Source organism: Carlito syrichta, unplaced genomic scaffold (genome assembly GCF_000164805.1).
Source record: "Carlito syrichta isolate Samal-C Ts95f unplaced genomic scaffold, Tarsius_syrichta-2.0.1 Scaffold313443, whole genome shotgun sequence".
Taxonomy (NCBI): domain Eukaryota; kingdom Metazoa; phylum Chordata; class Mammalia; order Primates; family Tarsiidae; genus Carlito; species Carlito syrichta.
In genome coordinates, this window is record NW_007257539.1 from 337,231 (window position 1) to 349,760 (window position 12,530).

A 12,530-nucleotide genomic window follows, 5' to 3' on the forward strand; every position below is an offset into this window, starting at 1 on the left:
TGGTCTTGAACCTGTGGGCTCAGGCCATCCTCTCACTTCAGCCTCTCAAAGTGCTGGGATTACAGGTGTGAGTCACCACGCCCGGCCTTAAATAAGATGTTAATAAGAAAACATAAAAATGACATGTAGGACAGCTTTATTTTACAAGAAAAACTTTTGTAGTACTAATTATTAGTCGTGCCTGAGTTGGAGGAGTTTTTAATAAATTTCACATTAGATTTCCTACTGAAATTCTTTTTTACGTTGCAAGATTCTGGAGAGACTACATACTCTATTAAGAAAGACATCATCTATAATCAGAAGTAATCTGATTAGATTGAATCAAGGCTAATTATGTGAGTAAACAATTTAGGTATTTGTTTCCTACTTGAGTAGCAGCATAAACACAATGGATATTCTTGTTTAAATAACAATATAAGAAAAAAGTTATACAGCAATCAATCAGGTAATGCCACTTCCTTCTTTAAAAAAAATAGAATCTGTGCATATAACAAGACTGTACTTATACCCCCAAAGTTATTTATACTACATCATAGTTAACGTGATTTGTATAATGTAATTTGTGCGCTTTAGCTTAGCGAGTTTTCCCTACCTATATAGTAAAATGCATTTATTCAAAAAAAGAGAGGTATAGTACATTATAATTCCAGGGAGATTTTTATATTTTAAAAAAAGCCAATTTTTGACTTAAATTTGAAAGGGTCTCATTTAATACCTAAATAACAAGGAAATTCACAATCAAGGCTGAAATCTTATCTACATTCCCGTATATTTCTAGTTACGTTATTTTACATTGTTTTTTGTTTAATTTTTGAGTCAGAGTCTCACTGTTAAGCCCAGGCTGGAGTGCAGTAGTACACTCAACAGCCACCGTAGCCTGGACCTGCTGGGCTCAGGTGATCCTACGCCTCAGCCTTCCAAGCATTTGGAACCACAGGTATGCACTACTATGCCTTGCTAATTTTTTAATTTATCGTAGAGATGAGTCCTCACCAGGTTGCCCAGGCTGGTCTTGAACCTGTGGGCTCTGCCTCCCAAAATATTGGTATTACAGGCGTGAGCCATTGCGCCCAGCTACGGTTATATGTTTTAAACCATGATTAAAAAATTGAATTAGGATGTGTTGAAGGCATAACCTTATTATTTATTGGATGTTTGGTTTAATTCTCTGTAACTTCAAAACAGTATTGAGACACGAAATAATAGGATTATAAAAACAAAATTAAAACAATATAAAACTGTTAAAGACAAGAACTGAACTGAGTCCTTCAGTGTATATTTCTAAAGAACTCACATCTAATGAGCAAGTGTTCAGTATCATATAACTAGCAAATCATTATGTTATTAAAACTTGAATTTTTATTTCACTGTATCCCAATCTTTTGAATATAAGTGTTTCAGGATACTTGCGATTAAGCTATAAATTTAGATAATATCCTGACTGCATTAAAAATAAGATCTTGAAGTGAGCGCATTTCTAAATCATACTGCCATTGTGCACTGAAGTTAATTTTATGAAGACTAAAAGCTTTGTTTGTTGGAAGTCAATGGTTAGGTCTTTATATGCAATTGAGGTTCTGTTTTCCTTCTAAAAGTTTCTTTACCAATTTTTCCAAAGAGAATAGATGCTCATCTGCATCTTCTGGCACAATGTTCCTCATAGAATTTGCTAGTTCAAAAAGATATTCTGTATTTCTTCCACTTGGACCAACTGCATTAAAAATTTGTTCAGCAATGTCTTCCAGAGGTGCAGGACCAAGATAATTAGGATTATCACATGTCCCAATATATAGCAACACACTGAATGGTTTTGTTGTGGGATCTTTTGGATAAAAAATGACTGTTGTGGTTCTGTAGCCTCCTTTCTCTCTGAAGTCAAGGTATGCTTTTACTTCTTCTTCCTTTCCTGCTGGCAGTCTGTAGGCAACACCCCATACACAACCCTGTTGAAAATGAAAAGAATACACTATTTAGTATTTATAAGGCTAATTATTATTATTTTTTGAATCTGAGTATCACTCTGGTGCCCTGGCTGGAGTGCAGTGCCACACTCATGGCCACTGCAGCCTCCACCTCCTGGGCTCAGGCCATCCTTGTCTCAGCCTTCCAGGTAGCTGGAACTACAGGGGTGTGCCACCATGCCCGGCTAATTTTTTGATTTGTTGTAGAGATGAAATCTTGCCACGTTGCCTAGGCTGGTCTCGAACCCCTGTGCTCAGGCAGTTCTCTCACCTCTGCCTCCCAAAGTGCTGGGATTACAGGTATAAGTCACGCCTATAAGCCTATAAGGCTTATTAAAATAGGTGAAGATATTTTGTGATCTAACAACATATCTTATATACTATCAGAATACAGTCTTGCTTCATCTAACAACATATCTTATATACTATTAGAATACAGTCTTCAAAGTGCACAGAAGAGCACCATACTAAAGAACATTCTCAATTTAAAATTTTCATTCTGAATAAATATCTTTGCATCATTAGCACAGCAAAATATTAAACACATTGTAAATAACTTAGGTCTTTTAACAAATGGGGCTGAAATGAAAAAAGATCATGTTTTTATTTGGTCATTAAAAATTTCTATTGGATGTTGGCGTGGTGGCTCTCGTCTGTAATCCCAGCACTTGGGGAGGCCAACACAGGAAGATCACGTGAGCCTAGGTGTTCAAGATCAGTCTGGGCAACACAGAAAGACCTCGTCTCTACAAAAAATCAAAAAAATTAGCTGGGCATAGTGGCATGCACCTGTAGTCCTAGCCACTCGAGAGGCTGAGGCAGAAAGACTGCCTGAGCTCAGGAGGTCGACCATGCCACTGCACCGCAGCCTGGGTGAGAGAGTGAGCCTCCAAGTAAAAAATAAAAATAAAATAAAAAGGTATTTTGTTTCTGAATAATTATTTTTTTGAGTCATGGTCTTATTCTGTCACCGAAGCTGGAGTGCAGTGGCACAATCATGGCTCACTGCAGCCTTGCCCTCGTGGGCTCAGACGATCCTTCTACCTTAGTCTCCTGAGTGGCTGGGACTATATGCATGCATCACCACACCCAGCTATTTTTTTTTTTTTTTAATTTTTGTAGAGATGTGGTTTTGCTATGCTGTCTTAGCTGGTCTTGGACTCCTGGGGTCAAGCAGTCTTCCCGCCTCAGCCTCTTGAATATCTGAGACTACAGGCATATGCCACCACACCCAGCCACTTTTTGTATTTTTGTTGATATGAGATCTCACTATGTTGCTCAGGCTGGTCTTGAGCTCTTGGTCTCACTTGATCCTTCTACTTCAACCTCCCAAAGTGTTGGGATTATAGGTGTGAGCCACGACACCTAGCCTGCTTGATTTTTGTATATCAAACTCCTTTCTGAAGTTACATCTTTCATTTTTAAATATAAAATTTTGAACCTATCCCCCAATAAAATGATTGAACAGTTTTTTTTTTTCTTTTTTTGAGTTGGAGTCTCACTCTGTCACCCAGGCTGGAGTGCAGTGGCACGCTCATGGCCACCACAGCCTTGACCTGCTGGGCTCAGGTGATCCTTCTACCTCAACCTTCCAAGTAGCTGGAACCACAGGCATATGCCACCAGGCCCAGCTGATTTTTCTTTTTTTTTTAATTGTAGCAATGAGGTCTCGCTATGTTGCTCAGGTTGGCCTTGAACCCCTGAGCTCAGGTAATCCTCTTGCCTCTGCCTCCCAAAGTGCTGGAATTACAGGTGTGAGCCTCTGTGCCTAGCTGAAAAGTTTTTTGTTTTTTGAGTTGGAATATCACTCTGGCCACCACAGCCTCAACCTACTGGGCTCAGGTCATCCTTCCGTCTCAGCCTTCCAGTAGCTGGAACTCCAGGAGGGTGCCACCATGTCTGGCTAATTTTTTTGATTTATTGTAGAGATGAGGTCTTGCCAAGTTGCCCAAGCTGGTCTTGAACCCCTGGGCTCAGGCAATCATCTTGCCTTGGCCTCCCAGAGTGCTGGGATTACAGGCTTGAGCCACTGCGCCCAGTCCTGGAAAGTTTTAAGAAAGTGAAGATTGTCAGTTAAATAAAAGTTTTCTGGTGCTTCAAACCTACTTAGAAAACACAGGTGCTAGTGATAAAATTAGGTAATGAAAAGCGAGAATTCCTGACTTTTATTTCTGCTGAAAATATTAAACTCCTAGCAAATGTGAAGAGAGCTTCAGGGGGTCCATTTTGATTTCTAATGGTTCTATCTGGAGGCTATTTCCATTAATGTCAAAGAGGGCTCATAAAATTCTTAGTCAACAAACTTGTTAAAAACCACAAAAATGAGGCCAAGCATGGTGGCTCACACCTGTGATCTCAGCACTTCAATTGGCCGAGGCAAGATGATCACTTGATCCCAGGAATTTGAGACCACCTTGGGCAACACAGTGAGACCCTGTGTTGTCTCTATTTAAAATACATACACACACACACACACACACACACACGAGACTAGATGCGCCTTGCATCCCGCATTCTGACTTTTCCCACTGGTCTCATTTTCCATAGACAAACATGATCAAGAACACAAATACAAAGAGAAATTCTAGACCTAGTGTAGTTCAAATTGTCTAGATGATTTTTAATAAAATTTAATTGATTAAAACTAAGAAACATCTAAACATTAAACACACAAAGATTATACAAAAAAGAATAATTATACCATACCCCAGGATCTTCAACAAGAGTCACAACTCTTCCAGGCTGTTTTAAAAAAGGTTAAAAAGAATTGTTTTTCTGAATTAAAGTTCATTAAATAATCAAGCATTCATTAGCAACTTATTATTATGGAATATTTTAACTACGTTTGCTCATAAGCACTAGTTTTTAAAGCTACCTTTTTAATGATAAAGTTTAAAGTGAATTAAGTAAGAGTCCACCATATCCAAGCTACTTAGCCTTTCTAAAATTTTTCATCAGTTTGTATATATTAGGTATACAGTATTATATTCACTTAAAATGAATATGTTCAAAAACACACCAGTGACTAAGGCTCATCTAAAATGCAAGACAAATGGAAGCAGTAGTTATAAATAAAAATGCTGGTTTTCTCTTAAGATTGTTACAGTTTTATTAGGGGAAAGAATATGTTATTCCAAGGTGTTTTCCTATAGGGAAATGGCTTTCAAATTTTTGTGTAGATTAAAATTACTTGGAGGCTTGATAAAAACATTGTAGGCCAAATCTCCAGAGTTTCTATTCTATAGGTCTGGAGCTTTCTGAGAATCTGCATTTGTAACTTCCCAGGTGGTTCCAGCAAAATTGTTTTGGGGCTTATACTTTAAGCACAACTGATACCAGGGTATACTAAGAGGTCTCAAATGTGAGAGAATGAGTGATATACACTTCTGAGTTATGAAGCACTCTGACCTTTTTATATATGGCAGCAGAAGCTTTAAGGTAGGCACCCCTTTTAAAGTTCATAAATGAGCTTTACTCTGCTCTATTTCACTACTAACAATTAATATTAGAACTGGCTTATTCATATAGTTCCTCTGATATGGGACAATTACTTTGCTCTATTTCACTACTAATAATTAATATTAGAACTGGCTTACTCATATAGTTCCTCTGATATGGGACAATTAGACTACCTGTGTTCTCGGCAATTTTATGTTTCCACTTTGGTTTTAATACAGCTCAGTTAACATTATGTGGAAAGAAGCTTGACTTTTTATCATTCAGTTTGAGATTGAAACGAGATATTATTTAGCCAAAAAAAAAATTTTTTTTTTTTTTAGTTGAAGTCTCACTCTGTTACCCAGGCTGGAGTGCAGTGGCACACTCATGGCCACTGCAGTCTCGACCTGCTGGGCTCAGGTGATCCTTCTGCCTTAGCCTTCCAAGTAGCTGGAACTACAGGCATGTGTTATCACGCCCAGCTAATTTTCTGATTTATTTTAGAGATGAAGTCTTGCCAAGTTGCCCAGGCTGGTCTCGAACTCGTGAGCTCAAGCAATCCTCTCACCTCGGTCTCCCAAAGTGCTGAGATTATAGGCATGGCCACCGTGCTGGGCCCCATTTTTTCTTTTTAAAGTGACAGGGTCTTCCTCTGTTACCCAGGTTGAAATGCAGTGGTGCATAGCTTCCTGCAGCCTCAGTGGCTACAAGCTTTTCTTTATAAAATTTCTCCACATAGTGCTAGAAGCTTTGTGTCTACTGATGTGTTAATATCATGAGTGAGAATGCTGAGTTGTAAAAGTTACAATTTTATCTATTTATGTATACCCTATGTCTGGCTATAGGGAGCCTAAATACAAAAATAATTAAGATATTTGTGCCATCTTTGTTGCTATTTCCTCCCAGTCTTTAATCTGTTCTTATTAATTCATAATCATGGAACACATGGGATTTTGGATTATGAATTCTCATATAATTATATTTTTCTATTAGTCTTCTCATATATTTTAATAGTTGCATAATGTATCATTTAAACATTCCTGTGTTCTTGGACATTTAGATTTCTGGCTTATTTTCTTCTTCAGATAGTGCTACAGTTAGGAGACCTATTGTGGTGTGGGTCAAGTAGATATTGCCATATTACTTTCAATTTCAAAGTGAATTGGGAGCTAGTTTTTGAATACCTTTTCGTTCTGTGGAGAAGATATAACCTTGATTCTTGCTTCCAGTAGCTTTTACTGCAATTCTGGAGTACAAACTAACATGTGAAATAAGTAAAGAATACTTAAAGGCTAAGATAATGGTATTTATTAAGTGCAGTAAGAGTTGTGCATCTTAGGTGATGAGAACGTCTCCCATTCTGCCAAAAGGGCATGGCTCAGGATTCATAAGTCCTGTCCTAGAGGCAGGACTATACCAGGCCATGTGTCTGACTTTAGCACAGGGTCCTCATATAGGGGAGATGATTCATAAAGATGACTGGAGAAATAGGATAGAGTTGTATTTGAAAAGCCAAAGAGTAGAGTTGAAATTAGAGGACAATGGTAATAAACTGAAATCTGAGAGAAACAGGAAATAAGGAGCTATAGGTCGGGCTTGGTAGCTCAGCCTGTAATCCCAGCGCTTTGGGAGGCCGAAGTGAGTGGATTGCCTGAGCCCGCGGGTTCGAGAACTACCCGGGCAACTTGGTGAGACCTCATCTCTACAATAAATAAAAAATTAGCCGGGCGTGGTAGCGTGTGCCTGTAATTCCAGCTACTCGGAAGACTGAGGCGGAAGGATCGCTGGAGCCCAGCAGGTCGAGGCTGCGGTGGCTGGGAGCGGCCACAGCACTCCAGTCTGGGCGACAGAGTGAGACTCCAACTCAAAAAAAAAAAGAAGAAATAAGGAGCTATACAGCACTTGAGTAGCAGGTGACCAGCATGATAAAAGAAGTGTTTTGGGAAGATTAGTTTGGTAAAGTGTGTGGTACGAAAGTTAGAGTGGAAGGAGGAAGAGGCAGAATAAGAAATGTTGTGGTCTGGGTGACGTATTCTGCCCTCCCTGCACCCTACTTGCTTCCCTTTACATCCAGCCTAGTGATCGATTCTTGGTGGCTCTGTCTTTTGAGTATCTTCTGAATCTGGTTCCTCTTCATTCTACAGTGTTACCTTAGGGATTTTTCTGCCTGCCTCTAGTTTTGCCTCTCTCTAGTCTATTGTCTACTTGAGCCCAGAATAACCTTCTGGTATATAAATTGGGCCAGTCACCCTGTTGCTTTAGTTGTTTCAGGATTGTGATATTTACAGGATAAAATCAAAATTCCTTAGCATACCTTAACTACAAACCTCATTTCTTTACCCCTTTCCTCTCAAGCTGTACTGAATTATTTGACTCTTAAAAACATATCTTTTAATTTACTGGCACCTAGTGTGTAGTGCTCTTCCCCTCTTTTTTTGCCTGGGATATCACCCAGCCACGTCCTCCGTAAAATATTAACTCACTCTCCAGATGGGCTCAGCAGCTTCTTCTCCTAAACTTTTAATTCCTTTTTATTATTAGCACTTACCAAGTTTTTTGTTTGTTTGTTTCTTGAGTTAGAGTCTCACTCTGTCACCCAGGCTGAAGAGCATTGGCACACTCATGGCCACCCGAGCATCGACCTGCTGGGCTCCTACGATCCTTCCACTTCAGCCTTCCAAGTAGCCAAAACTACAAGTGTGCACTACCACACCCGGATAATTTTTTGATTTATAGTAGAGGTGAGGTCTCGCCATATTGCCCAGCTTGGTCTTGAACCCGTGGGCTCAGGCAGTCCTCTCACCTCTGCTGGAATCTTCTCACAAAGTGCTGGGATTACAAGCATCAGCCACTGTGCCCAGCTCAGTGGTAATTATTGAAAGGAAGAAGAAGGGTAGTGAAATCTGGGACTTGGGTGGTGGCAGGTGGGATAGAAGACAAATATGTAGGGAGTCATTTTAAGAGGAAGTAAATGGAATCCTGTGACTGCTATGAATGATACAGACATGGACTGTTGGCACTATGATAAATTTACTTGGAAATCTTTTCCTAAAATTTAAGCTCTTTGTCTCTAAAATAAATGTTATTGAGAAACAATGTAAATGCACTTAAATCCTTTTTTTTTTTTTTTGGCATTGAAACTGAAGAAGGGCTCTTTCAAGCTGAATGAAATTGGAAGTTGCCTTAATGGATGTTTTCATTGGGTAATGAGTAAAGTTAGGGATCTAGTAAATGTTCATGATTGTCTCTTGCATTGAAATGTTTTCTTTTTTTGAAATTATATTCTATTTGATGTGTGAAAAAAATTTCACATTTAAATAAAATTCTTATTTTAGTGAGAAACTGCCAGTTTGTGATATTGTAAGGCTGGTAATCCATTTTAATAACAAATGTGAAATGAAATTATCATGTTCTTTCCTTTTTTAAAAACAGAATATTATATGTACTTAGCAAATGTTTAGTACTTAGATTTTACTTTAATTTGCTACGATGGATTCTTTAAGTGAAAGTAACAGTAAAAATGTTGGCCAGTGAAGACTTTCCTCCCTAATTTTTCCTTCCTATATTTTAGTAAATTTAATACTGGCTTTTATAGCTCCTTTCTCCTCGTAAAGAATCATGGACTGTTTAATTGACTAGACAGTTTCTTATCAGTCTGTTCTGACAGCATTCATATCTCAATGTGTTATATAACACATTATACATTTTGGTTGAGACTAAGTAAAACATGCTGTTATAACCACATATATAAATACTCGGTAATGGGCCATTAAAATTGGAGCCTGAGCTGAGAGATTTCTCTTTGGAATGGCAATGTTAAGTGTTCACCTAAAAACTCATGGCTTGGCCAAACATGGTGGCTCACACTTGTAATTCCAGTGCTTTGAGAAGCTGAGGTGGGAGGATCGCTTCCACTAGGAATTTAAGACAAAGCTTAGGCAACATAGTGAGACCATGTCTCTTCAGAAAATAGAATAAAAATTAGCCAGAAATGGTGGCATGTGCCTATAGTTCAGGCAACATAGTGAGACCCTGTCTCTTCAGAAAATAGAATAAAAATTAGCCAGACATGGTGGCGTGTGCCTATAGTTCAGGCAACATAGTGAGACCCTGTCTCTTCAGAAAATAGAATAAAAATTAGCCAGACATGGTAGCGTGTGCCTATAGTTCTAGCTACTGGAGAGAAAGAGGCAGGAGGATCACTTGAGCCCAGGAGTTTGAAGTTACAGTGAATTATGATCAAGCCGCTGCACTTCTGCCTGGGCAACAACAGATGAGACTCTGTTTCAAAAAAAAAAAAAAAAAAAAAGACAAAAACCTCATAATGCAAAAGGCATTTTCTTTAGCTTAGTTCTTTAATGTCTTAAATATTGTTTTGTAACACTCTTGGAGATACTTTGGCCACAGTGTTTCTGTTGGCCAGTAAATGTGCATTTGCCCTAAGCTAACCCCCCTTTTTTCAAGTCTTTGTGTCCAGCATCCCAATAGTCCAGTATAGTCTACCTTAAAGCCAAGTTCTCAACTGACCAATTCTAGTTGAGATTGAATGACTTCTAACTCAGGTTCTTTTCATGATTTTAATCCTGTCTCTTTATGAGCAGGTGCAAACTACTTGAGAGCCTTGATCTCTTCCCCTTCCATGACTAGAGGTCCTTCTTTGGAATTAACCCTAATATCTTCCTGCACCTGATTTCCAGCATTTTCAATATTGGGCTTTTGGGCCACTGTTAATTTTTTTTAAAAAAGCCGTAATCATGCTCATATAAATCTTCAGAGTTTTTTTAAAGGACATAAAAGCAATAATAATTTTTGTATTCTTCCAAAAGTTAGGGAGTCAATCAAAACAAGGGTCTAAGTTATCCACATTATTAGTTATTACAGTCTTAGTTTTCTTCGCCAGTTAGCTGTTTTGCAGCCTTACAAGGCTGATTTGCTCAAGCATTATCTGCTATTAATTCTCTGTACACATATATGGAGATTAGTGTCTTCCTATGACTGACTGAAAAATGGATCAAAGAACTTACATTTCACATTTGTAATTATGAGAACCACTGAGATAGTAATATTAAAATAACGCTGGATATAGTAATGGGTTTGGTACTGTTATTCATAAAACCTTAACTTTTAAAAAGCTTTGCTAGTACCTGACAACGAAAGTGACTCCATAATAACCGGACATAATTTTGGGAACTAGTTCTTCTATGATTTTAGTTATCATAAAATGAAACCTTTGAAAGATATAAGGAAATCCTAGAAATAACGTGCAGGTTTAAACTCAAGCCAATGAAGGTCTGCTAGAATGCAGAAATGCCAACAAATTTAATTGCTTAAAAGCTGAATTTGCAAGTTGATTTTAATATTTCAACTTGGTGGTAAAACGAAAACTCATTTTCCCGCCAGTGGTTTTTTTTTGGGGGGGGAGTGCAGAGGTTGCCAAGAGCTGGGGCCCCCTGCCAGCACGGTAGCCTTGTGCAGGCACACAAGCTTGTGCCCGCGCTTCTTGCCTCCTTAAAAAACTAGCCACTAGCAAACATCTTAAGCGGGCTTTGGCTAGAGACATGGCAGGTGGCCGAGGACGATGCACAGATGTGTTACCCCCAACCCACGTGCTCGGCCCCAGGTAGCGTCCGCGAGTGGGTCCCGCGCAGGCGGGCCTGGGTTGGGGAGTGGGGGCTCCAGGGGCTGTACGTGTGGGACTGGCCGGCGCCTCACCTTGCCGGGGACCCCGCGGTGGTCCGTGCTGCCCTGCCAGAAGCGCCTGCTGTAGTTTGTGATGTAGCCGACGAGCTTGTCCTGATAGGGGAAGTCCACCTTCCAGATGAGGGACCCGTAACCAAAAACCCACATCTTTTCCCTGTTCGTCTGCCACGGCGGCGGTCGACCTTCCCCCGAGGTCTCCGCGGTGCCGCCGGGACTGCAGCCTCCGGGACGCGGCTAACCGGCTGCCGGGCGCAGGCGCGGTGGCCGCGCTGCGGCCTGGGGCGCAAAGCGCACTGGGATTGTAGTTCCAGGAAGGTTTCCGACTCAGCCTCAGTCAGCGTTTTATTTCCTTAAGTGAGGGTCAGGAGACATTGACCTTGCCTGGTAAGCGGTGGATTCTATTGCAGCCTCTGTAAATCGCCCTAACCCACCTCTGCTGCGCGTGTGCAGAGAACGACGCTACCCACAACCCTTACTGGAAACGTGTGGCTCTGGAGTTGGAGCTGGGCTTCTTTGCTATCGGCGGGGAAGGAGGCAAGGGCAAGAATCGTCCCGGGCGCTATCCACGTGCGGAGGCGCTGTTCCCGGCGCAGCGGTTAACTCGCAGGAAGGCGTTATGTTCTGCCTTGAAAATTGGGCTTCTGCCCGTACAAGAGCGGCCAGAGGAGCGCAAGCCGGGAACGTAATCCAGGCATGATTCTATATTCCAAACAAGCAAGCAAACAAACAAAAAAAACTCCTTTTTGCCTTTCAAATAAAAGCAGAAAGTTTACAACAGAGGTTTACATCTGTGAAAGAGAAGCTGTTATATCAATGGAAATTGTCTACGCATTTACATTTTAAGTGCGAAACAACCACAGAATTAGCTCACTCAGAAAAAAGCAGGCAGAGGTTCTTAACTTGAGAACTCATGCAAAGGTTTTGGAAAGGGGCTGGAAAACCTGCTGAAATTGTATGAAAATTGGGATTATGTACATTTTCTGGGGGAGAAACTATAACTTTCATGAGTTCCTCCAAGGGTCAAGGATCCTAAAAATTTTTTTAAGACATGTTGGTTAGAGCTATTGCTCTGAAATAGTCTTTAAGAAGCTTATGGACTATCATGGCTATTTTTTTTTTTTAATGTGGAAACAGAAGCCTTACTAAATGCTTGTTCTTTCTTGAGGATTTCTGTTTCATAGTCTTGGATGCTAAAACAATCAGGTTCAAAGAAAATTATAATTCGTGCTCTTAAGAAATCACTAGCCGGGCGGGGCGGCTTGTGCCTGTAGTTCCAGTTACTTGGAAGGCTGAGGTGGAAGAATCACCTGAACCCAGCAGGTCGAAGCTGTGGAGTGTGCCACTGCATTCCAGCTTGGACGTCAGAGTGAGACTCCGACATAGATAGATAGATCAGATAGATAGATAGATAGATAGATAGATAGATAGATA

General features: G+C 40.2%; 1 protein-coding gene across 1 annotated transcript; it reads right to left on the minus strand.

Moving 5' to 3' along the window:
* Positions 1-1,035: 1,035 nt before the first annotated feature.
* Positions 1,036-11,354, minus strand: CHAC2 (ChaC cation transport regulator homolog 2). The gene is made up of 3 exons (XM_008070481.1): positions 11,112-11,354; positions 4,668-4,703; positions 1,036-1,943 (listed from the first exon to the last, which is right to left on the minus strand). The coding sequence occupies exons 1-3, from the start codon at positions 11,244-11,246 to the stop codon at positions 1,560-1,562; spliced, it is 555 nt and encodes a 184-aa protein (XP_008068672.1). The 5' UTR covers positions 11,247-11,354; the 3' UTR covers positions 1,036-1,559.
* Between the last annotated feature and the right edge of the window lie 1,176 nt (positions 11,355-12,530).

Coding starts and splice junctions, on each gene's coding strand:
- CHAC2 (XM_008070481.1), bottom strand. CDS start 11,246: ATGTGGGTTTTTGGTTACGGGTCCCTCATCTGGAAGGTGGACTTCCCC. Junction 4,704..11,111: donor ACCGCGGGGTCCCCGGCAAG/GTGAGGCGCCGG, acceptor TTTTTAAAACAG/CCTGGAAGAGTTGTGACTCT. Junction 1,944..4,667: donor CTCTTGTTGAAGATCCTGGG/GTATGGTATAAT, acceptor CATTTTCAACAG/GGTTGTGTATGGGGTGTTGC.